Source organism: Anarrhichthys ocellatus, unplaced genomic scaffold (assembly GCF_004355925.1).
Source record: "Anarrhichthys ocellatus isolate YVR2014 unplaced genomic scaffold, GSC_Weel_1.0 scaffold80, whole genome shotgun sequence".
Lineage (NCBI taxonomy): Eukaryota > Metazoa > Chordata > Actinopteri > Perciformes > Anarhichadidae > Anarrhichthys > Anarrhichthys ocellatus.
The window spans coordinates 309,023-335,624 of NW_022280110.1; the positions used below are offsets into that span (position 1 = coordinate 309,023).

The 26,602-nt window shown below is 41.5% G+C and overlaps 1 protein-coding gene and 1 long non-coding RNA gene across 2 annotated transcripts; both read right to left on the bottom strand.

Annotated features, from left to right (window-relative positions):
• Positions 1-1,497: 1,497 nt before the first annotated feature.
• LOC116398235 (cyclic nucleotide-gated cation channel beta-1) lies at positions 1,498-25,442 on the bottom strand. The gene is made up of 39 exons (XM_031874364.1): positions 25,379-25,442; positions 23,340-23,477; positions 23,117-23,222; positions 22,612-22,631; positions 22,430-22,529; positions 21,468-21,492; positions 21,181-21,265; positions 20,822-20,928; positions 20,541-20,604; positions 20,176-20,251; positions 19,972-19,996; positions 17,963-18,137; positions 17,798-17,899; positions 16,997-17,149; positions 16,832-16,885; positions 14,794-14,846; positions 14,323-14,546; positions 14,071-14,101; positions 13,440-13,684; positions 12,946-13,282; positions 11,849-12,050; positions 11,618-11,632; positions 10,231-10,266; positions 9,751-9,849; positions 9,452-9,606; positions 8,319-8,552; positions 7,437-7,645; positions 7,096-7,146; positions 6,886-6,972; positions 6,552-6,616; positions 5,692-5,814; positions 5,139-5,280; positions 4,807-4,966; positions 4,624-4,721; positions 4,382-4,465; positions 4,127-4,245; positions 3,726-3,872; positions 3,371-3,569; positions 1,498-3,274 (listed from the first exon to the last, which is right to left on the bottom strand). Exons 2-39 carry the CDS (start codon positions 23,474-23,476, stop codon positions 3,005-3,007), a joined length of 4,614 nt encoding a protein of 1,537 aa, XP_031730224.1. The 5' UTR covers position 23,477; positions 25,379-25,442; the 3' UTR covers positions 1,498-3,004.
• On the bottom strand, positions 13,550-15,953 carry LOC116398264 (uncharacterized). Its single transcript, XR_004213745.1, has 5 exons — positions 15,759-15,953; positions 14,794-14,846; positions 14,323-14,546; positions 14,071-14,101; positions 13,550-13,684 (listed from the first exon to the last, which is right to left on the bottom strand). It is a non-coding gene; the product is annotated as an uncharacterized LOC116398264 (long non-coding RNA).
• Positions 25,443-26,602: the final 1,160 nt, after the last annotated feature.

The following is a 26,602-nucleotide window of genomic DNA, read 5'->3' on the forward strand; positions in this document are numbered from 1 at the left end:
TGATTCGGCCCCCAAGTAAATGTTACATGTCTTAATCTAGTTTATTTCATCGATTTTAATGTGTAATTGAATCCTACGTATCTTTTTTAATCAATCTCAAAATGTACTGCGCTCGTTTAAAATGAGTTAATTCCATTCAAGTAAAAGTAAGGAGAAAAAAATATGTACAATTTAATTTCCATTGCCAGTCTCCCAGGGGTATATACAGTAGGACCTGCCTGCCGCAGTCGGGAGCTCTCTCTGTTCCTGCAGCACCATGTCTTTGTTTTGTTGAGAATAAATACAAACTTTTCCGTCTAACCACCTGTGTGTCTTCCATTTTGTCATGGCTCAAGAGCCGGGTCGTGACAGTGAGTCAGGCAGACAGACAGACAATTTTATGTACTTAGTCCTCTAAAAACCTGAACCTGAATGACTGTATGAGAGAGAGACATAAATAAATAAATAAAATAAAAAATATAATTGATGTACTTTCTTTATATGAGTTGACAGTTGTTGACTACACAGAGACGTTATTCCTACTAGGCTTCTTGAATATATATACTGTATATGGCACTAAATAGTGCAAGTTAGATATTATTGTAACATTCCAGACCTTTGTACGAGGAGATTTTCTCAATCTGGACCTTTTGGAATTTTAATTGAATACCCCTGTACGATACTATGACTTTTTTCAACATACTATACTATGATTGTGTTCATAAACTAGTGTCGCTCTCTGGTTATCAGAGAGTTGTTTTCTTTTTCTGCCTTGTGAGCAGCTAGCTATTTTTACAAATAAATATTCCTTTGTTAAACAAACCCTTTCCAGTACTCACTCTCTCTTTCCCCGGGAAAAATAACATCGTTACTCCCCGCATCCCTTAGATGCCAAACGGGGAACGTAACACTCAGTATAGTATGTTATAAAAACAGTTGTAAAAATGTCATAGTATAGTGTAAAGACAAAATGGAAGAGTAAAGCATGCTTACATGTGTGTTGACTCAGCAGTGATAACATTAAATGAAAAGTTGATCTAAAGGAGAATTAATATTTGACAGCAATACAGACTGCCTGGTAGCCTTACTGCATTATATTCTATCCAATCTTATATTTTGTTGTTCTTTACATGAATGCAGACTCTTCATAACACATCATAAATTTGTTCATGAAAATTCACCAGGAAATTATGTTTGACCCTCAAACTTGTTTAGTATAGCTTGACATAACAATGTCACAAGCTGTCTATACTGTATATGTAAATTATAGGAGATGCCATTGATGCAAATTAGTTCGTATCAATATACTAACTGAAAAAAAACACTGTCTATATAAAGCTGAATGTAGAAAACAGCACTGGTAATCACATTATATCTTCAACAATATTATCACAAACAGTTTGTTTAGTTGTTGCTGTTTTAGTTTGTGGTTTAGCTTTACAGTTTGTCATGTTGATAGTCTTTTTGATCCTAAATGGGTCACTGCAGGTCAGACATAAAACTCAGGACTACATATGCTGAAACAGGTCATTTATTCACAAAAGACAGGCATACATCTGTGACAAAATGTTAAGGGCATTATAATACACACACACTTCTCCCCTCTCACCACACACATGCACACACACAACACCATAAAGGAGAAGCAACATTGACATCCTGTCTACAGATTGTCTGGAGGGTTAGCTGGTCTATGGGCTCTTCTTCTGAGGCTTTATCGATACAATAAATCATCTACACAAACACATTAAATCTCTCATCATTACTTAGTCCTTATCACATTTACAGAACAAATTAAATATTTAGCATCATTAGAATGTATGTACATGTCACAGCACTACAAAGCAGGACAGTAACCTTAAATGAACGTGTGATTCATCTAAATTTCAAAAAACAAATATATTTACATTATTTTACAAAACAAACAGAAGAAAACATGAACATAATATTGTTAATTATAGTTATACAATATGTAAAACAATGGTATTACATGTAGTGATGGCTACATTGTTACGTTAGTGAGTAGTGATTGCATTGATTAGCATGTGAATGCCAGTGTTGGAGGTAACAAGAGGCTAGGTGATGTTTTAGCTCATAATGCTTAAAGCTATGACAGTCAAAGACGGAAAATCTACGTACAATAACATGTGCTGACTTTGCAATGACCTGTCAACATTATTTGAAACATATCTCATGATGGAGAAACAGAAGATCATGTTGTTACAACCTTAAATACAGGTCTACCAGGTCTGTGCTGTTGTTCAGACCCACTTGTAAATACATCATCAGTGCAAGCTATACTCACACCAACAAAACACAAAGGGAAATGACAAAACATGTAAGGCAAATTGTTATTTCAAGTTTCCAAAAGAATCCAACAGTCAGCAGACAACAACAGCAAAAACATTTTGGATAGACAAGAAGTTCAGTTCTGTAGAAAGGACTGATCTAAGTTCACAGTTATGGCCTGACGATGCCACCCCACACACAATCCACTCATCGTCATAGCTACATTTGAATTCAGTGTAGATGATGAAGATGTGCTTGAATTCTGAAGAGTTAACCAGGTGAGGAGTGGCTTGCTCTTACATTCGATGATCTAATGAGATTAATGAAGATAAACACAATGTGTGGAGGTTGAAAGAACTTCTAATGGTTAGCACAGCTCATCAAACGACAGCTAATGTTATGTTGATGATATTTGAGATATAGTGGGCTCCAAGGCTATAACTAATAAAATGGGTTAGGGGTCATAGGTCAGAGTGGAATACAGTACTACCTTGATCTTTTTGCATTCATGCTGTCCCACACAACTCCCACTAGCAGATCAGGTTGACGTCCAGACATAGCAGTTGTGTACATGTTCATTAACAACACCTCTTCTCTCTTTCTTTACACCATTCTGTCAATTTATAGCTGACATACCCTCTATTTACCCTTTAAAGAGAGCATTTCTTCTTTCCCCTTTGATCACTCCGATTTCCCTTCTCCTCTATGGGATTGTCACCTGTTTCTCTCTTAATTATCACGACTTCTTTTCTTTCCTCTTCCCCCCCTCGGTCCCTTCAACCCCGCTGACGCCCTCTTCTCTTTGGTCCGCGGCGAGCATTTCGTCTGCGTCACCGTGGCCCCTTGATGCAGAGTGTGGCATCGCAGAGTTGTTGTGGTCGGGGCAATGGGAGGTAGAGCGAAGCGTTGCGGAGCTGATAGAGACGGGTGATGGTGTGTCCACGTCCCTGTCAGGTCCGGAGCTGGAGGTGGGGGATGGAGGAGGCAGGGAGGAGGAGAAAGAGGGCTGGAAGAGAAGAGAAGAGATGAATCTACGATATAAAGAACATTCTCTTTCTTGTCTCTGCCACATGTGCATATGTGTTGGGTTTGTTGTATTTACCTGTAATGAGACAATGGACTTGCGAGTCTTCTCTTTGACTTTAGCCAGAGCTCCTTTAAGTCCAGAGGATTTCTGTGTCATCTCCAGGGCTGCTCTCAGCAGTTTGGGGGTTTCTGGTCTAACAGGGGCTGCCGGGACCTGAGGGGGATCCTTCGCCTCTTCTTTGGGCTCAGGTTTCTTTCCCTTGTTTAGCATCTTCCTGTGAGAAAGTCACAGAATTCAGTAATAATTACAGACAAGCAGACAAAGAAGCACGGCTGTTGTGTGAGTCGATTTTTGATCTGGTGGCCCCACTACATCTGTACAGGACATATATACAAAGCAGAGAGCACAGTGAGTTTCATTGATGTTTAACCTGGCCTTCTTGCGGAGCAGTTTCTTGGACTCGGGGTAGTGGACCAGGATCTCATTCAGGTCTTTCTTGTCGAGGATGAATAGATTGGCAAATCCGTGGGCGATTACATTTGCCGTGCGCCTGTTACCCCCGCCTACTGCGAGCAAACTGCCAATCAGAGAAATTATGGTTGAGAATGACATTTTCCATCTCGTTTGACTTTTCAATTTCAGGAAAGCAGAGGTCAGACTTTTTAAAGCATCATTTTTGGGATTCCATGCAAAAGATTTAGAACCAAACCTTGTAAAAATCACACTTTTGGCAGCTCAGATAGATAAGGAATCCTGTTCAATGGTGGGAAATATGTAGGCATCTTTAAAGAAGATGTTTTCACTAATCACACCCGGGGAAAATTTCTTCACCTGATCTCTCCGAAGACAGATCCTCCTCTGAGAGTGACAAACACTGTCTTCCCATCCGGTCCTCCAACCACCTGCACCTCCCCAGCCTTTATGATGTACATCTCCCGACCCACCTCGCCCTGAGCAAGAGAAAAGAGAGAGAGGCAGAGGCAGACGATGAGAGGCAGAGAGCAATACAAGTAGCAACACTTTTTTTTAAAGTTGCCACACACAGTTGTCTTCTACAAACAAAACACAAGTGAGTTTGCCTTTTACCTTTTTGCAGACATAATCCCCAGGCAGGTAAACAACAGAGCGTAGGCTTTTCAGCATGTCAAAGATCATCTGTCTGTCACAACCCTGTCAAGAGGAAGGACAAAAAACAGAAGAGGAAACAGTGATCTCTTGTTGATCTCTATGGCTAGTGCACTAGCTTAACTACTCAGCTGGGCCTCGCAGAAAGACTGTTTTCATTCAGAAGGGACACTCACAAAACATGTGTTTTTAGGAAGTCCTACCTGAAAAAGAGGGACTTTGCTGACAATGGAGTAGTTGACGTCTATAGCAATGTCCAAACGCATTTTATCTGGCAACTGAGTGAGCAGGTCCTGCTCATCTGGAAGGCAGACAGTGATAGGAACAGTATGACTGAACAGGTCAGATGTATAAGATATATATGACACAGATTGTGCTCTCCTTACCCAGCATGCCCTGTGATTGCCAGGTGTAGTTGTACCAGGTTTTGACACGGTTCTGCACCTCTTTGGGTATGCGATAGGAGGACATGTATTTGATAGTGTTGTCCATACATGTGCGGTAGTAGGTCTGACCTGCTGTAGCTGCACCAACCACGTCACGCATCTGAGAGACAAAACACGTTTGTTAATTCAACACCATCCTTGCACAGAGACACTTATGACGTATGAATGTCTTTGCTGCATGAAGTGCATAATAAAAAGAATAACACACTGGAGCCTTTAAGGTTAAATACATGTGGAAGGCACACATGTCTCCATTCTATTTCTATACCTACCTGTCCAATCATGATAGAGAAGGCAAAGACTCCAACAAAGTAGTTGATGAGTTGGAAGACAATCTCGAACAGCGTGGTGGGGTCTGGCAGACCGCCAATGGTGATCAGGGTCTTCACCGCAAAGTAGTAACAGCGAATGTAGCTGAGCAGAGACAAAGACAGGAGGCATCAGAAAGAGACAGAACAAGGAAAAGGGCTAAGTTCAACATGATGGGTTTTAAAATGAATGAAATGAAGAATTAAACTCAAAATAAGCGACTAGAAAAGACCAGGGGAGATATATTGTAGGTCATTTGTGTGAATATCACAGAGCAGAGTGAGCTTTCCTTCACATGAGTTGACATCTTCCTCATTGGTCGTCACTTTGCTCCTTTGGGTCTGAAATTTGTGTTTTATCTCAACAGCTGTGCACCTGTCAATCTCCTTTAAACCCCCGTCCTAATCTTCAAAACAAAAACAGCAAAAGCTGTTGCCTCGTGTGTGTGTGTGTGTGTGTGTGTGTGTGTGTGTGTGTGTGTGTGTGTGTGTGTGTGTCTGTTTTTATCCTACCAACCTGTTGCCTTCGCCATTGTACACCCACTTGGTTGATCCTAGTCCTGTGTAGGCAGAGCCCCAGTAGTAAAGACAGGCATTACAGTGGAGACAGTAAAGGAGATAGGTGGTGGTGCGGATCACCCTGAGAGACAGAGAGTGAGAGAGCAACACATTTGCACACACTGAACACCAGAAACCAGTAATTTGTTCATCTGAGTCCATCTAAACGAAGGACGACAACCTGAGCATACAGAGATAGAACTGCCAGTGCAGTGAGGCTGCATTCACTCCAAATCAGGCGCTGTGGTGAAGACACCAGTCCTCCCATGCATCCAACGTCACGCTGATGTTACCGATCACGTAACCGTCGATCAATAGGCCATTCAAATCAAGGTTAAGTCAAGGGTTCTCAAACTTTTGTAACGTAAGGCCCACTTCTGATTGTTAAAAAAACAAATCTGAGAATCACCTTCTCAAATAATGAAGAACATGATTAATATGAGAAACAATAAACTGGGCTGTAAATATGTTTTATGCCACTGTCAGGTGTTGTGACTTGAATAAATATTCTTCTTACATTCACCCATCCCTGCCTGCCATTATCCAAATATAATGTATTCAGGGTCATATTTTGTCACCACAGCTTTTATTCATGCAGGGTTTGCTCCCACATCACTCTTTAGTTTCAGAAATCAATCCATTTTGTGTCACTGCATCTGAGGGAACGTTTGCTAACCCGTTCATCTACCTGATGATGTGTGGATGAGAATAGCTGATTTAATTGACACTCCCACACCGCCGCACAACCCAGCGCTAATCAGCGCAATGTCTGATTTGGTGTGAATGCAGATTCAGATACACCACGAGGCTACAGCTGACCTGTAGATGTAGGCTTTGGTCAAGATGGCCTCTAGACGTTCATTGAACTCAATGAAGGAGTTGATCTAGAGGCATTGATAGAACAGAAAAAAACATTTAAAGAGTGAAATCTGAATAATTGCACTCTGATTTCTCAAAACGGATACACAGAGCCTTGGAAATGAACTTTTCCTTTGTTTAGATGCCATCAGTGTAATGTTGATGTGTGTGTAGCAGCTTATTAAATTTATGTGGAAGGATTCTCAGTGTGTTGGTTGCCAGAATGCTGAAACTGGAACAGGTTGTAAAGGGCTGATCAGAGAAAAATGGTTGAATAAACCATATTAAACCTCACCTTCAGCAGCCTGGGTAAGCGAAGGAGAGGGTTGATGCCAGTTTTAAAGTAGAAAAGCTCCAGGGGAACAAGACTGGCAACATCAAACTGAAAAACAAGAAGGTACCGCCTCACTCGCTGAACTGCTTTGATGATTGACTCAACGCATAATATGTGAAGTAAAGCCGAACACACTCAAAAATGTACTTTTATTCAGCTCTGGTTACTTACTTTGAATCGTTTGGTTGTCATGTAATTCTTTCTCATGTCTTTTTTGTCACACTGTAATAAAAAACATAACAACTGCAGATATAAATTCTGATCCTGGTAAGTTGATTATTAACTATTAATTATTAACTTTATTATTAACTTTATTTTTTTAAAAGAGCTACGTTAGGCCTGATACGTTATTGTATCAACATGATGTACACTCATGTGATAAATGTCACTTCAGCTGTTGATAACGACAGAGACTGTTTCTTCTTTTGTTCACTGTAACCCAGTGTTTCCTGTTTCAGGTTCCCACTATGAGCAGGCTCTCGGTTACGGTAATGGCGAACGTCCCCACTCACCACTATGTCCCCTCCACGAACAAACTGCAGGCGCGGCTGAAAGATGGTGATGTCCAGGATGTAAATGAGATCACACAGGTAGTCGGTCAGCAGCCAGTAATAAATGTTGTCTGGAGTCTGGTAAGGGAAGGCCGAGCGCACTGGGATGAACCACGCGTTCCAGTTCCACGCCAGACAGACCAAAAACATCCACAGCACGTACATTAGGTCTGAGGAGAGAGCCAAAGATGATGAGAGGATGAAGGGAGTGAGAGAGGTGAAGAAATTGAGGGAAAATAGACAATAGGAGAACTGAATGTAAGGAAAGGCTGGAATTACTCAGTATTCACAGAAGAAGTGGTGGTCACTGCGCAAGCACCAACTACCATGATTATATGCTGTTAACTAGAATAAGAGCATGACAAAGAGCATTACACATAAACTGGATCTAATCTGTATTATAAAGCAACATTTGCATAATTTGGAAGTTGTATTTGTACTAAAGGAGACAGAAAAGAGACAGAAAAGTGATAGAAAATTAACTGGCTCACAAAGATTGTATAAAAAGGAAGAGAAAAGGGCAAATGACAGATGATCTCCTTTACCCAAACCTCATAATGTTTAACATTCTGTTTGCATATTAAAAGAACAGGTAAAACAAAAAATAATTCTTGAGTGTTTCTTTAGTTGCCTTTTGGATGAGCATTAAACAGCTCAATACATTTTTTTTATCAATGTGTTATTTTAGAAATGTTGTCAGAACAGTGTGGCTGAAAAAAGAGGAGCTGCCAGATAAGACTCTGGGTGTTTGTCATTCATTTCTGAGTAGTTCAAGTAAAGGAGATTGTACTGAGCAGTGCGGCCCTGTAGGGGGCAGCGGGTGGCGTTCGGCTGGGTTCTCACTGGTGAAAGGGTCGATGCTGGCAGGGAAGCGGTAGTGCATACAAGCTCGTATCCACCGAGGAGTTTTCACCTTGCAGCAGCGGCTAGACTGCTCCTCATCTGCCCCACTCTCCACTCCTCCTCCTCCTCCTCCTCCCCTTCCTCCTCCTGATGGACCTGCTTGTGCCTCCTTCTCTCTCTCGTCCACTGGCTGAGCTCCAGGAGCAGGCTGAGGAGCTGCAGCCTGAGGAGGAGCTGAAGGGAAGTGAGAAGGGAAGGGGCAAAAGGTCAGAAGATGGAGGTTTACCATCTCAGACCGGATCATAGTGCTTCAATCACTAAGGGCACAAAGGTGTTAGCTGTGCAGACATTTCTTAAGAGACAAACTGGTGTCTCTTGGCTCAAAACAACACAATTCGAGTGAATCTAGAACATAGTTTTTTTCCTAAGAAGTTACAGGAACAAGGAATATGCTGAGGATCATCCCTTACGAGACTAATGTACACTTTGTACACTTCAGCCAGTAGGTGCTGACTGCCACAGACAGATCTGCACACCTTCTCTGTTACTAAATGTAAACTATTTTACAATGAAGGATATGTAGCTGGAGGCAGGTTTGACAAAATATTCTTAATTTAAGATTATCCTGATCTAAATCAGTGATTCACAAACCCTTTTAAACCCACATGACACCCTTATCAGCTAGATATGACACCATGTGTATGTTATAAAAAACAAAAAAAAGAATCCATTATTTGCGCTGACATTTGCTTTTTTCTGACTGTCGTACACCCTAAAAACTGATGTGCCAGAAAGCACATTTATAAATTTAGTGATAACAAATGTTGCCTAGATTTTTATATGGGGAAATTATATAAAAATATACTGTAAGTGTACTTTTTGTGTTTAGATGGAAGTCCAGGGTGTGGTTATGACATAAATGCCAAGACATTTTCTCGGCTGGACGAGGCTGACACTTGTAACCTGGAAATAAAATATGCTATCTATAATCTACGTACCACTTTTGTATGTTAGGATGCAATATGCTGTATGACCCATGCAGCACTGAAGACCAGCGCAATGTGTGTGTGTGTGTGTGTGTGTGTGTGTGTGTAGAGGGGAAAGAGAGAGAAAGGACAGAGATTCTAACTCACAGGGGATGATGCTGTCTTCATCTGAGCTGTCAGGCTCAATGAGTTTCTCCTTCGCTTTCTCTGTTCTCTCTTTAAACATCCTGACCAGCTCCTGAAGACGCTCGTTGACCACCGTACTGGTCTGACTGGCTGAAGATGCTGGACGTTCTTTCAGTCTTGGAGAAAAATAAAGTTAGATGATGATGTTTATTATTATGACCTCATGTCAGCACTCCAAAACTCCAAATACATCTTCATTTTGGTTTTGTGTGTGTGTGTGTGTGTGTGTGTGTCTGTGTGTGTGTGTGCACAGCGCTCACATGTCATCTGAATTGTGCAGGCTGGACTGGCTGGGCCAGGCTCTGACTGGCATGCCTCCTTCATCATCATCATCTTCACTTTGAGATTGAAGGGTCCTACTGTTTACATTAAGTAGACACAGCAACATCGTTGGTCCAACTTTGAGACAGTGCTGCCTAACTTTATTATTGCTGCCCTTTGTCAAACTAAAATCCACGGCGGTGTGGCTTTACTAAACATTCTGTTAAGCAGTTTGTGTAAATGTTAAGACACAGAATCAAATTATTTACATACACTATAAGCTGACTTCTGCCTTTCGTGCTCACTCTGTAGTCATGATTGTGAGGAATGCAAAAATAATGAGCAAGGACTGGATTAATGAAAGGCTATGGAGTTTATATCCACTATGTATCCATGACTGGGCAGCACGATGTGTGAATACAGAGACAGATGGATACTATATGAGTCAATACAGTATTTAACAAGGGTTGATGTCTTACATCTTTGTCCAGATAGACCGACGATGCCTTCCACTACTGTCAGGGAGAGTGTGTGTTTCAGAAAAAGGGATCGGGGGAGAGAGAGAGAGGGGGGGTATGGAGTGTGTGCCAGGGAAGGCATGATATTAATCCAAGAAACAGATGACAAGTGAAGACAATAACCTGCAGTGTTCTACAGGCATGGATGGATTATGAGACAATGGGCCCTGGGCTCAGACATGTAAGGGCCCCTCAGCCTGTCTGCATAGGAACAAGACATCCTAATTTGAGTCATTTCACGTCCCGTTGCAGTCGTTTTGCATCTAATTTGAGCAGTTTTGCGTCTCTGTGATTGTTTTGTGTCTATTTTGGTAATTTTTCATTTCTTTGAGATCAATTTACATCTCTGATTGTTTTCCATCTTTTTGTGTCGGTTTTTCAACCATTTTTCTCCATTTTATGTTTCTTGGTGGATGTTTTGCATCTCTGTAGTCATTTTGTGTCATTTGTAGCTGTTTTGTATATGTTTGTGGTCATTGAGCCGCTTTCTATTTGTGTTTTCTTATTTTTTCAGCGACATTTTGAGTCAGGACCTATGACATTTTGAGCCCCTACCTGGTAGGCCCGTTCAGTAATCCATCCATGTCTAGGTGACAGAGTGATGATACAAGTGGAAGATTGTGATCCATCCATTTATTGACTTCTGCTATGTTATGACATTATCCACACAACAGCCAAAAGAACAAATATCTGTGAAATTCATGCAAAAGTAAAGAGAAAATCACAACACAAAACAACACAAACAATTCAGCTCCACCATGATTCACATGACAAACTGTGTTCTGCATAAACAGTATGTGCTGCTTTGCTTGTGTGTGTCATTTTGGCAGTTCTCACTGTTGTTGTTAGGTTCAAAAGAATTTTCACAACCCTGGGATCAAATAGAAAGATATTTCCGATATTCGTAAGCAACACACAATGTTTCTGCAGGACACTGACATCCAGACTGTACAACAGACAGTAGAGGGCAGTAGAGCACTAAGCAGAGGGAACACATGAAGAATCTCAACCCAAAATGATTCATTCAAACCATAAATGATGATAAAACATAATTCTATCACTGGAATTGTTTGTATTTTATAAGCAAATGTTTAGTAATCTATAATCTTCTCAAATCTACTAATATTCAATCTAATCTCATTTTGGTTGAAAAGCCTCCACTTGCCAACAACGAAGATTTGCACCATGACATAACCCAAAAAACATATTCTAGTGATGTTATTATGGATTTCTCTCTTGAATGCATATAAGCTACGCATATGTGTGGTTTCATTGGAGAAAAAGAATGATGACTGTTGAAAGACGATTACAAGCACTACAACTCAAACGACCCATGCAGTTTTCTTACTCTTTATCTCCTTTACTGTAGACGAAAGCATGAGGAGAGAGGAAAAGATTACAAATAGTGTAATGCACACCCTGATAAACTGTTTTTAAAACCTAAACTCAGCCTCTCAGTATCCTACAATATGACATAAATGATCCCCCACTGGTGTTAATACACAGCATAAACCTCTTGGTAAAACAGGTGCTGTCCTAACAGCAAATTACAAAAACCACTAGTGGCAGTATGTCCTACCTTTGACGACCTCCGGAGGGGGTCACAGGGACAGTGAGGGTTGTGAGTTTGGGGTCCTGAAGGGTGAGGATTTGGGGGATATTGCTCTGTTCCTCCCCTCCTCCTCCTCCTCCTCCTCCTCCTCCTCCTTCCCCTCCTTTCTCTTGGTCCGAGTCGACATCCTCTACATTGACAGCTGGACGAAGGCTGAGGCTAGAGCTCTCTGGAGAGGTTGAAAAACATGGTTTGTTGATGAATAAAGAGCATCGCAAATTAAGTGTATGTGTATTTAGGACAACTAGGATGGTCTTACAGCACTGCCAGGGGCAAAGCATGTCACAGTTACAAGCAGAGGCGGGGCAGGCAGTGTGAGAGAGAGGCAGAGGGCCTACATCGGGCTAATGCAAGAGGATCCACCTGTGAACTAGGCCATGTATAAGAGCGCCCTGATAGCTCAGAGGACTAGCTTACTCATCTGGCAAGCTGTTCAGTCTTGCTAATCAGGCTCACGGTACACTGGCACAATTCTGTCGTCTTCATTTAATAAAAATGTCCGCAGTCAGTATGCCGCCTCCTCTGGTGCGTTGTTTACGGTTTGTTACAGACTTTATCAAAGATATATGGAAATGGAGGGCAGTCATAGTACACATTTTAAACATTTCTGAATCCCTTTTTTTTCCAGGCAAAATAATGGAGTAGTTTGAGGATGTTGCATGTTCACCGAATGGCAACCAATTTATTGTGCTGCTTTATTCACACCCTGCCTGAGCTTATTTGAGAAATGACAGAACGAGACGACACATAAACATACAAAAGTCCACCACAACACAAAACCGCTACTCTTTTATCCCTGACAGCGTGCTCTTAATCCTGAACACACCTTCAGTGAATTTGCCATGACATCTGAACTCAGTTGATCATTTACTGTTTGCAAATGTCTTTGTTACAGTTTAGGGGCAATCAGTTTCACTTTTAATCACTTTTAATTTTAGAGCATAAACCAGTTCTAAAATTAAAAATATAGAGGCAACTGTTTACTACTTGTTTTGGCTGAGTTCAGGTATCTACAAGGAATCTCACGATGGAACACATTAAACTTTCCACTCCTGCAGAGTCACCTGTGGGTCTCAATGCTGCAATGTCTGAGTCATCTTCAATGAAGAACGCCGGGTTAGAGAGACCTGACAGCTGGCGGGACGCTGAGTTGAGCTGCTTTGATGGGGGGCTGACAATTGGTGGCAGGCGTGGGTAGGACGGGACGTTGGGCAATTCGAGGGCGCTACCATTGGGGGAGGATGGAGACGGGGAGCGGGACCGGAGCTGCGGATGGTGAGGAGGAGGAAGAGGGGAGTGTCGGACGAGCCGGTTCAGTTCAACATCTTGCTGATTCTTGTCTTGCTTCTGTTTTTGCTGTTGTTGTTGTTGTTGTTGTTGTTGTTGTTGTTTTTTAGGCATCTTGAGGCATAAGGCTGTTGAGGCGGTTCTGGACGTTGAGGAAGTACTGCTGCGCTTGGCTGGGAAACTGGGAGAGCTTCTGCGGGATGTTTGAAAGGCTCTCGGGAAGACTAAGGCCGACTGAACCCTCTGAGGTTTTGGGCAATAACTCAGTCACAGTCTGGGCGATATTTCTGGGGATCTGCGTGAGTCGGATCTGGGAGAGCTCTTGGCGCAATTCAGGGGGGAGGGTGGGTAAGAGCGTGGTAACATCAGAGAGCTGGGTGGGTAGCTTAGGCATGGAGGGTATTTTGGGAATGGAGATGCCGTTCTCTTTGAAGAACGCGTTGATGTTGCCGAGGCACTCGGAGGTGTGAGGAATGCGCATCAGGCAGCTCTTAAATGCATCACAGCTGATGGGAGCTACAGAGGAGACAGGTAGGCAGATATACAGTCAGGCAGGATTTAAGCAAGGTGGGAGATGGCCTCAGTAGACAGGCAAACAGCAGCGTAGTCAGTCTGAAGGACAAAGTCAGACTTCTAGACAAGAAGATCTATAATGACCATGGGCTACAGTCACCAGGCAACATTTACTCTAACAGCAATGACATCAACATCGTGGGAGTAGTCTGGTTGTAGACATGCATGTAAAACAGCAGTCAGTTAAGCAGCTTGTGAGTTAAACATAACCGGCTAGTCAGAAATACAGGAATGAGACTGCTAATTAGAGCAGTAATACAGCAACTCTAACCGCAGTCATATATAAAACAAAAACAACAAACATAATAACTAATTAGAATAGTACATACCACCACAGTCGTCCCCAGTAGCTTCCTCCTCCTACAAACACAAAGCATATGAATGAATGGCAGGGGAGTGGTGAGCATCAGCTGGGGTCGGATATGACATAATGTGGATTGGAAAAAAAATGAAAAATAGGCCAGTAGGGACAAAGAACCCACCAAAAAAAAGGAATTTATATATGAAAATGATATTCCTCAATAAGGTCAGGCAGTGCAGGAGGTCAAATTAAATGTGTCTGTTAAACTCGTGGATGTTACCTTTTCACCAGCTTTGTCAGCGTCAGGGCTTTGACCGTCTTCCTTTGCTTTCTGCGGCTGCTGCGTTACAGGCTCAGCTTCTGAGTTGGCTTCCTGGGTCTTGGTCTCTGGTTCTGCTTCTGGTTCTGATTCTGATTCAGGCTCCGGCTCAGAGATGTTAACTGGTTCAGGTCTTGGAGGTGGAGAGGGGGAGGTCTGCTGTGGCTCTGCTTCCTCTGGCGGCTCTACATTTTTGTTTTAATTATAGATTTCATAAGATTTAAGATTTAATCAGAGAACCCAACAGTCACAAACGTACCAAAAGTATCTGCCTGATACAAATACTACAGAAACATACTATGACATATAAGATGCAGGGGTTAAAAAGAGTTTAGAGATATTATCAAAAAAGAAAAGTCTCTACTTTTGTGATTTTGGACTCTTTTCTACAATCTAAGGGATTATTAAAATAAAAAAGAATGGATTCTCCACCTGGTTCCTCATTGATAGGTTCCTCAGGCTCCTCAGGAAGGCTCTGTTCTGTTCTGCAGGACAGGTGACAAAAAGAGTTGGACAAATCATGTTTCACTGTGTCTGGTAGTGTGAGGTTCCCCACATTGAGCCCACACTGAGTTCAGGAAATTGGTTCATTAAATGACGGTTGTATTAAATAAGGACTGCAGTAAGGATGAAAATGCTGGTATTTCTACGGGAAAACCTAATACAGAATTTACATGTTACACTTTCAGCTGTTTTGGAAAGTAAAACAACATGTGCAAATACAGACAGACTTTTCAGTCTCATTGAATCTTGTTTGCACATTCTGAAAATGTGTGGCTGTATTTAGAGAGGTTAAATCACATTTCAGCAGTTTTGAGGATTGGAAACATGGAAGTTGGATGTGGCACAAAAAAGTGTGTGTTAAAAAAAATGACAACACGGGTAGCCTAATTCTGTAAAACTGGGCTTCAAGACCTGTGGTGGCTGCACATGACAGAAATAACATGATATTATTATTTACGTTACACTCCTTGTTTTTATTATCTGCAGTAGTAGCACACATTATAAATATTATTATTATTACTTGTATTTTATAGACTGCACTTACGATGGTTACAGAAGGCAGAATGTAAATGTTTTTTAAATAAATGTTGTTCTCTGCTCACTTATTCTTCACTGAATAACGGTTACAAACAGAAGACGGTGAAAGACAAAGCACAGGTTACATCCTGACTCACATTTCATTTGATGATGGAACAACGTGGAAGCATTAACTTTACTCACTGTCAGCTACTTGTTAGTGTTATCCCACGTTTTTAGCATAACACGACTGACTTTGACAGGCCTGTAACGCTAATTACCTCATAAGGTTAGGGTTAAATAATAGGTCAACGTTATTCATTTCACAACATATGTAAGTCCAATACCTAAACACGATGTCATCACGAGATACTCACTTTCTCTGTCAATATTCACGTGCGTTAATCGTTAGCAGTCGAGACACAAAATGTCCACGAATAAGTAGCATGAACTCGGCTGTGAGGTCGCGTGAACCACATCAGGAGATTTTAGAAATTTTAGAAAAAACAACAACAATCAAAATGTTCCATTACATCTCCGACCATCATTCTCTCTGCGTGCGTCTCCAGACGTGAAAACAGCAGCAGCAGGTGCGCGCTGTTACCGGGGTAACCGTTAAGCGGAGAGGAGGGGGGGGGATCAGCCGTTGCCACGGGAAGCTGTGGTTGCTATGACACGGTAGTGTGATGCTGAGGCAGCGCGCAGCGAAGATCACATAACGAGAACCCACGGGATTTGGGACCCGACAGCCGAATGTGCTGGATCAGACTGGGAACTGAATTCATAACACTGGCAGTGGAGCTGGGGCTAGCAGGCCTCACTGTGCGTTTAAGTCCATCTATAATGTCAGCTACTTGCACCCAAGCTTGTACTTTACTTACCTTCTTTGTTTTTTATCATACTTTATACTTCTACTCAACTCGACATTTCAAAGGGAAATATTGTACTTTTCACTTCACTGACATTTATCCGATAGAGTTACTTTGCACATTTAAACGTATGATCATCTTATTACAGATGACGCACTGTTACAGTTTGAACCACCTAACAGTATATAAAGTAATGTAAATCAGCTCTACCTAGTTGCAACAATAAATGCTGCTCAAATGCTTTTTTCTTGTAATCAAGTATTTTACATTGTGATGTTGCTACCTTTACCAAAGTAAAGCATCAGAATACTTCTTCCACCACTGAGTCGCATCAGTTCAACAAGCTGCTCCAGACAAGATTCCCTCTTGAAATAAAGTCGTCAGGATAGTTTCTAAGTTTAGAAATCTGTTTATATATGTATGAGAAAAAACATCAATAAATAACTATTTTAAGGATCTATTAGGCACAGCACAGGAGCACTATAATACAATTTCTAGGTGAAAGACTAAGTGACTCGAGGGTCCTACGAAGGATTTCAAGGAGGTTGAGGACGGGTAAGACTCCATATATGCATTCTTACTCTGTGACTTTACTGTGGTCCACTGTGCTCTCCTCTTCTTGTGGCACTGGCAGCCTGGTCACAGGGAACACGCCGTGTCACATCACTTCACAAGGATGCTCGGCAAAATACACACAATGCCGAAACAAACACCTTCTCTCTGTCTAATTGAACACAAGTTCTTACTCGGCGTCAGGCTCCTCCTGCAGCAGTTCTCTACTCCCCAGTGAGAGATTAATGGACTGCCCCTCACTGGCCATCTGTCTAATGGCCATCTCAGCTGTCTCTCTGGCCACCTCTTCAGCCATACGTACCATCTCCACGCGCTCCTGCAGCAGACTAAAGAGAGACGGGACACACTGATGTGATTGTGCTGTGCGGTAAATGTTTGTAAAATGGTAAATGAAAAGTGGGATGTGAAAAGAGTCTTCTTTCTTATTGCAGTGACTTCAGATCGCACAGCAACAATTCTCTGGCCTCAACACCAAACCAGGTTAGTTTAGCCTTCCCACTATATGTCAACCACTGTGTATAGTTGTATATGTACTGCTTCAACCAAGACAGGAAGACTATCAGAGCATAAAGCAAGGCAATCCCTTAAAAAGAGGCATACATTACAAGTTGCAGCCTGTGTTATTGCTACTGTTTTGTGGAAGACTTGACCCCTGGTCTCCTAATCCTTTGAGTTAATCAGGGGGGATATAATTAATGACGCACACTATGTGCTAGCTCTTAAATGATGATTATGGGATATTTAAAGCGGACATTTGTTTAGGTTTGCACCATTTGCTACTGACAACAACCTGTTAGCTTACCTAGAATTACTGGTATTATTGACTAGACAGGGTCCAGTATTGTGACTACTCTTTAGGAGATAAATACTTTTTACTAACTTCCAATTATTTTCATTATCATGTTACATGATAGGGGGCATTTACGTTCAGTGGAAGTGACCACCTCCATTGTCTTATACTCCACCCGTCTTACCGCTCCTCCATGGTAGCCATAGCAACACCTTCAGCCTCCTTCTTGATGTTTTCGATGAACGGCGTCCAGCGGCCCGTCTGGGTCTCAGCATCTTCTTGAGATCTTCTCTCACTCTCTGACGATTCTGGCTCTGGGTTGGACTGCGTCTGCTGCGTCGCTTCCGGCTGTTGGTTTGCTGTCGGTGATGGTGATGGTGGAGTCAGTGATGGTGGAGTCGGTGATGGTGGAGTCGGTGATGTGGACAGCGCTGCAGCTTTGGGCTGATCTTTAGGTTTCTGCTGGCCCTCGCTGTCTGAGTCCACGTCTTCTAGTATCATGTCAGGTTTGAGTTTGGATGAAGCTGCAAGAGGGCGACAAGCACCGATTTGTTTGTAAGAAGGGACGTGTGGTTGACATCGGAAATGTTGGAGATGGATTTGGTTTTGGGTTTGGATATATGAAAACAAATGGACACGGATTACAGGCAGGATTTGAAATTATGATTTATGTATCTACTGTAATTATCAAAAAGGATTGCAGGCAAGAGTGTTCATAATACAGGTACCGCTGTACTCAAATTTCAACATGCTCACTTGTGAGGGGTTTTATTTCACGAAGGGCAGAAAACATCCACTACAGCTTTCCTTTTTAATGTAATTCATCTTCATATGTAGAATATTCAGGAGGTAATGGAGGGCGTTATTGATAAGACATCCACATGAAATGATTTCACATTGAATCTTTATTGGTCCTGTAGTATCCTAACATTACAGCGTGTAATTACATGAAGGTGTTCTACCACCTTGTCTGCAGGACAGTCAACATATGTGACTAAATATGTTTTTTTCTAATGAAGTCAAACCTTCTGAAACAACACCACATCCCCAAGCCACATTTCACAGTTCAACATATAGAAACCAATCAAATGGATCAAATAGGCCTACTCTTACATTGTGCACTCATTGTGTGAGTGCAACCTCAATTAAGCCTGTGGAAAAGCTGACTCAAACTGTTACATCATCAAGACCCAAACTAAACACAACCTTCTAGGAGCACAATAGTTAATGAGTTAATGAGTACGACTTATATATATAAAAAATAAATTAATAATATAATTTCCTCTAAATATCAAGTGCAAATATTGATAATAGTTTATACTTAGTCCAAAAATAACACAATTATAAATGAACATAGCTGCCATTTTGATATTCGTTCCAGATTTCTGTTAATTGAATGAGGAAGATTGGACATCGTGTGTTGTAATTATTCTTGTGTCTAAATGAATGACCAGTGAATCATCTTTTTTATCTCCCGTTGTATAATATTAAGAGATAGAGAGACAGAGGAAAATGGCAACAGGAATATAAAGTGTACATTGCCATAGCTTAAAGCACAATAAATTTACATAAAATGTTCTCCCTGCAATCTTTTGTGAATGAAACCTGCAGTCGTTTCAAATAAATGACCATCACTAAATGTTTCTGTGTCAAATAGAAAATGTGCAAAATTCAAATCCCAAAAACTCATCTAATTAGCTATAGAATATACAGTACACTTTTAAGTGGACACATATAAGTTGCAATACATTCATTTTTAACTGTACAAAGTACAGTAAGGTGAGTTGAATATATCTTTATAACATATTTATTTTACAGCTGCCTAGATCTGTTGAGCTGCACGCTGCACAGCACCTGTAGCCCAACAGTACAATGTGTATATTAGCATTTGTCTGTCTGGGAATCAGAGCGTCCCCCAGTCGTCTCCTCCTGCTGTTCAAGGGGCTCGCAGCGCCTTCCCCCCTGAAACAGAAGGAGAAGAGGGACTGAGTTAGGCTCCGACCGTCCGACCAAAACACCTCTTCAAAAACTATGGGGGGAAAAACAAGAGGGTACTTCAACGGAAGAAAACGTGTACAACACTTTCCAAATATTACACAGATCCACGGGAGTTACTCAAATGGAGGAAAAATAAATAATGACTTGAATAAAATGAACCCCATGTTATTAAAGAGATGTTTTCTTCTAGTTGTAGCAATTACTCTCCAGTGACTTAAACACAAACATTATGTGAGATCCATTTGATTGAACTGTGAATTGTGGCATTCGGGAGCAGCGATACTGACAAGGAAAATGGCACGCGTAGGGTTTCTACTGACTACAGGAAAGTATTATTAAGCAAATAAAACTTAAACTCACCTTTCTGTAGAACTTCAGCTGCACCCTGGGAAAATAAAAAAGTAAAAAAAGATTGTATAAATTGAATTGCTATCGATATAGTTCTAGAAAAATTGAAGTGGCAATACAAATCACAAAGGATAGGTGGTAAGGAAAGATTGACGGGGCTGAAAGACAATTAGAAGAGAAGGAAGAAAGAAGTATTTATTCATTCCCAAAAGTTACCTCAGCATTATCTTTGGATGGAAGTGCGGGCTGAGGCATCTTCAGGCCCAGTCCTGACACGAACCAGCCAACCACACTGTCAAGAGACAAACTTATTAACAGTCTGCAATCATTTCCAAGGAAAACATCAGTAAAGCCTGTCGGCGTAGACATCTCAGCTGTCCATGTACTGTTGTAAGATTGATGGATGGATAACATGTTAAGCCAATTACAACCCTCAGGGCTAAAGCTCCATTTGCTCTATAGCTGGCCAAGCTTTGCAAGCTGGCTAATATTTGTAATAAAAAGGTTTTTCCATGCAAGTGTTGTTTTATCTTGCATGTTGAAGAGAGTGATAAAATAGGACAGTGATGGATCAAACCTACGCTGAGGCCTTGCTGTCAGTATCCAGTGAGATTCCACTGAGAGACTCAGGTGGTGGAGACAAAACTGGAAAGAAGAGAAAGACGTGAATTTCAGCGTACAAAGCAAGAATCCATCCAATTAAGTCAGAATATGTCCGAAGTGCAGCAGAGATTTTAGTGTGGTAGTGTGTAAGTTATGTGTTGTGAATGTCCATGCCAGTGTGTAGGTTTGTGCTCTGCCCACTGGTGTGCATTGGGACAAATGTACATTAATGTTTGTGTGTGTCAGTGTGTGTATGTACTTTTGTCCAGAGAGGAAAGGGATGCCTTGCTTGATTGTTCAATAGGTACAGCACCAGGGGGCAGCAAAATTGGCTGAGGGACCATCCGCTTTATCCAGGTCACCACGCTGCAGCATCAAAAAAAGAAAAGTTAGCCCATCACATGTTTATCGTTTTTTTAACTACCTGTATTGATGTGTGTATGCGTGTCTACGTGTGTGTGTGTATTTGATTCAGATTGTCTATCAAAATCTAGCTGATGGACTTTGGACTCCACAGGACAAAGGAATCCATCAAACGTCAGGTGCTGTTTATGTGTTGGTGTGCGAGGGTTCAGATTTATCTTTGTGAATGTGTAGTAAAAGGTGTTTTGTACTCACTTTGGTGGGAACTGAGAAGACTCTACCTCAGACTCATCATCTGACAGAATCTCCACCACTGGAATGTGTGGGAGGGGATCAAAATCTGGACAGACAGACAGACGGACCAATCACACAGCAGATCAGCTCAGCAGTCGGGATTGTAAATGACTGATATTTAATCAATCAAAAAAAACACAAAAGAAATAACAAAAAAGGGAAAAAAATAAGCTAACATTGTTTTAACTTTCAAACATCACTTTTGTGCAAAAAGCTAAAACATGTAGACAAATGATCAAGCAACATACCTGGCATTGTTTCTACCTCATAGATCTAGGACAAAAGAGATAAAATGTACTTTAAATCAAGCTGACAGATCAAGATTTTCTCACTTTTCTCACATTATTGCTTGGATCACATTAGGGAATTATTACTATATTTTATTTATAAATAATTAAGCTACATTATCTGTTTTACTTTATAACCAATGCCAATGTGAGCCCCACAAAGGTTAATGGTTGTCTGCTATCAGTTTGTCCACACACAATAGGGCCAGATGTGCGTCTCCCCTACTGTGGTCAGAGTGGACTACAAATGGTGCTCATTGGAGCAATACACCTCACACATGGGACACTTTTATGACCCTACCTACAGTACAGCATCTGGAGTTAAAGTTGGGCCAAGCAGGGCCCTTTATGCAGCTAAATTCTGTGACTTTCTCCTGGATTAATCCTTAATAGAAATATTTCAATATTTAACTTTTGGCAACATGACATGAAATGACTGGATCATGTGTTGCCTGCAGAGTCCCGAGGATCCCGGTAAGAGGATTGTCGAATGAAGAGGCTGGTTTAAATGCAGAGAAGTTAATGGAGGAGTTTAACCTGGCTAAACCCCCTGCAGATTCCTGTATAAACTTAAACCTTACACATGATTAGCCTTATAAGCCTCCGGGACAGTATTAAGTTGTCAGAGTCAAGTGTCACACAGGTCCAAGACGTAGATTTTCTTGTTGTTGCCTCGATGAATTACTTGAACTTGAACTAACTTTATGACATAAAACACGAGTCTTGGTTTCTGGAGAGAAACGTTGTGTACTAGTCTACTACCTGTAGCTTATTACAGTAGATGCTCCTCAATGTTTGGATGTTCTAGGATTATTTAAATGCTTCATTTTCTTTTGGGGCATTGATTTCATGGCAGTGCTAATGTAGTTAAGATATTGATTTGGTGTTGTGCTCTGAGTCATAATGAAGTCCTCGTGTCTCACCTCGGTGTGTTCTTCAGGGTTTTCAATCTCTTTGTACTTGTCATCAGGCTGAGGCAACAACTGGGTCAGACCCTGAGTGACCCAGCCCATCACTCCAGACCTGGAAGAATAAACCAATGCAAATAACTTTTGAAGAATGTATTTAGTAACAAATGTGCACTGCTTATCGAAGCACACTGTACCTTTCTCCATCCTCTGCTGACTGTGGGATGGCAAAGAAAGAAATAGAGAATGAGAAAAACGTACAGGCCAAAGAGAGTTTACTGCAAATCTCCCTTCCTCCTGTTTTGTTTTTGTATCCATTATCCACAATTATAGTAATTCTGTAACTTCTCCCGTAATAGTTCCTTTGATGAAATGGCTTTTCAAGAGAATTTGTGACATTCACATGGCGTTTTGACCCAGCACACTTTTGTTTGGAACATGCCTGTGCTGTATTTTGAATGTCGTAAAGTGTAGTGTTGTCTGAATTCTTTAAAGTTTTATCAAAATGTGATCACCTTTGTGATGTGTCAACTTCACTTTGAAGTAGCTGTGTTTAGGGAGAACATGACTATTGGCCATTTTGGCTCAATCAGTTTATCAGTGTCACAAGCCTACATACATGTCTTCTCATAGGATAATAAGGAGAAGCCCTAATGTCCACCTGAATAGGCTACATGTCCACTCAAACACCTACACACTCACCCTGGTGTCAGAGTTGGACCTGCTGAGTCGAGGGGAACCAGAAGGTTGAGGCAAGGCGCTGACGAACCCATTAGACAGCCAGCCTAAAACTCCAGTCTGGGCCTGGCTGTAGAGGAGGTAAAGAAAGACAGGAAGTCGGCATGTTTACACACACACACAAACACACACACACACAGACACACTCATTAGAGCATACAGAGAAATATTGGAAAGAAACGTTTACCTGTCCTCTGAATTCTCGTCTGTGTTTTTCTGTGGAGGACGCTTCCCTGTGGAATAAACAACGGGGGTCTTGGCAGCGTCATCTGTTCCAGGAGCTTCAGGGAGTTGGGGGACCACTTTCACCACCCAGTTAAACATCCTGTTGAACACACACACACACACACACACACACACACACACACACACACACACATAGTCAGCCTCTCAAAAGCCCTTCATCAAACATCGTTGATAATGCTGACGATAATGCTGATAAATTCATAATAACTCTGTCCTAATGTCTTCATGAAAGCAGCCACTTAATCTGTCAACCACAGAAACCCTTAACTGGAGCTAATGTGGTCTAGTGAAGGATGTTTTACCTGCTTCATCTCTGCTTTTATCTCAGGCAACATTTTTGCCAACCGGAAATTTCTCTCTCTATGGTTGTGAATATTCCTTTAATCATAAAGTTTTTTTTGTGCTGTTCCTTACTGTTATGTCATCTATTTTGTTCATATTACAATTACTTCTATTGTTCCTGTTTTTACCATGTAAAGCGTCTTTGAGTACCTTTTAAAGCGCTATACAAATATTATTATTATTATTATTATAAAAGCTGTCTTTAGTTTCTCATCAGGCACATTTACAAACGTGTACAATGGTATGTGCCTATATGGTGCCTGGATTATGTATTAGAGAATCCTTTGAAATTTGGGCTTTTATATGACTGAATTATAAATTAGTTTGCAATGTGCAATGTACACTTTCCTTTTCAACCAGCAAATTAACTCAGAGAAGACCCAAAGGTAGAGGGGCAGAGGTGAACTCAGGCAGAAGTGCAACATAAGCTAATTTACCAACAGCATCCACAGGTGACAGAGGGTCACAAACGTACAGGGAAAAGAAATGTCCACTGGCCCAGGGGACTGATTCAAGATAAGGTTTGAATAAAAATAATTTATAGAGCCAGCATGACTGCCACTTGTCTGACTTAATCTCAAATGTGCGTAGTATCCACTGTGACAGTTTATCAACCTGTTGAGATAATCCACTTCAGCAAAGAACCACTGAACCTGCAAGATTTCCTGCTAACTGACCACAGCAGACAGGTCGAGGGCAACCAGGATGGCTGTCGGAGAAAAAACGTTTCACATAGCATCACCAGCTAATTCCCCAGGGCAACAAGTAAGGTCTACATCATAGATCCAATGTATGTCATGAGCCAATAAGACGAACAACCAAAAGGAGGCCAAGAAGACCTAAATAAAAATATGTGCTTCTGTCACTCCACTATACATCACAGTGACTTCTCTGCAATAATCCATCGCTTTATTCTTGGATCTAAACTAGATTTTTACGTGTCTGTTGCAGCTAAATGTGCACTCTAGACACAGTACAGCTCCACCATAGAGGGAATAAAAGTGATGGCCTGGGGAGAAGTTTCACAGCATTTTTACAAAGAAAGTTTGAGATGTTGTTGTGATCACAGTGTGTGACACACTGTCCCAATCAGCAAAGAACAGCGGGGCCTCTTCTCTGGCATAATCCCAAATTTGTTGCATTGGATTAAATACTGCAGCTCTGTCCCCCAACTAATCTACAGCCTTCTTTGCTGTTTAAGGCCTGGATCAACTCCTGACATATGCCCTCTTTACACTGGATCATTCTCGGTCATCAAAAGAGCATAAATCAGTGGAAGACACCCCATGGATATCATTCCTTGCCCACGGATTGTGTCTTTAATTTAGGATAGATTTGTGCATTTAAGCCTCTCTGTCCTCAGATAGAGCTTGGCAGTACAGACTTTGACAAAAGCAAATGAGAAGCTGTAAGACAACATCTAATCACATCAACATTTATGATGATATAAACACTCAGCAACTTCACCAAGACACGGGTCATCACAGCAACTTCACCAAGACACGGGTCATCACAGCAACTTCACCAAGACACGGGTCATCACAGCAAGCAAGTCAAATCAGCAGTCAGGTATTGATTTCACCACCCAAGTAATCCATCTGTTCCCTGTATAGAATGAGAAAGACTTGCTTGTCTTACCTGCGTGTCTACAGGTGGTTCTGCATGCCGGTGGCGTAGAGATCCAGAGTGCGGCACAGCCAGCACAGGTCTGCTGGGATTTCGACAGTAGCTGCCTGGGGCTAACGGGATTACCCAGCACAACCTGAAGGTCAAGGCACAATCCTCGACTGTGAGCCATCGCAGATTAACAGCAGAGAAACGTATCGTCAGGACCATCCCTGTAACCTATAAACTGTTGTCTACCCCCCCCCCCACAACTGAATAACAGCCACAAGCAACAAGTGCTGACTAACATAAGCACAGAGTCCAGGGATTCGAGATAGAAAGTGAACCCTTTTCATCCAGTTACAGACCACGACCCGTGTGTTTTCATCTGGATCATGATTTGTAGTTTGTAATCAACACGTTACATTCAGTTTATCTACTAAAGAAAAGAACTGTTTGGGATGTATACTGTCTCAAAAAGGAGATAATGTGTTTTACTATATGCACAGAGCACTTGGTACAGAACATGTGGCAGCCAGAGTCCCCTCCTCCACCATGTCATCTCCCATCCCATCCCAATTATACTTTTATCCCCAGCAACTGACGCAGGGCCACTTGCCGACTGAGCAGCAATGAGCTACATAAACCTTTTGACTAAATAGCAGTCCGGAGGAGACAGAGGAAGGTAAAGCTTATTAGAAAGGCTCAGAGTCTGACCAGGGCTGTCTGATGCTTTATTTCCTCTCTTGTCCCTACAGCCCTATGGAGACCACCGCCCTATCAGACAAGACTACACACAGCTTTTCTTCTATTTTTGAAAATGTAGCCAACCGTGTCTCCAATATGGCGTCAGACTTAACAGCAGGTGAAAAGTCACTAAGTCCAATTAACCTTACTATCGTACTGTGCGTACACTTTTGAGGTAGTTTACCTGAGTAATGTTATTTCAGTCTCCACTACAATACCAAGGGAATTCTTTTTTAAATGGAACTACACTTATTTGACAGCTATAATTACTTCTCAGATTAAGATTCAGAAAAGAAAGTTTAGATATACATCCATGCTAGCTGCTCCGTCAGGCTGTATAGCAGTGCTTTGAGCTAAATGCTAACACTAACACGCTAACGTCGCAAACCTGGCTGCAGCGCCAAGACAAAAGAGTGAGAGGCACAAAACCAAGCAAATCACAAATTATTTATTAATTTGAAGGCAACATAAGAGGGAAGATTAAGCTAACAGTGGCATGTGGAGTCATTA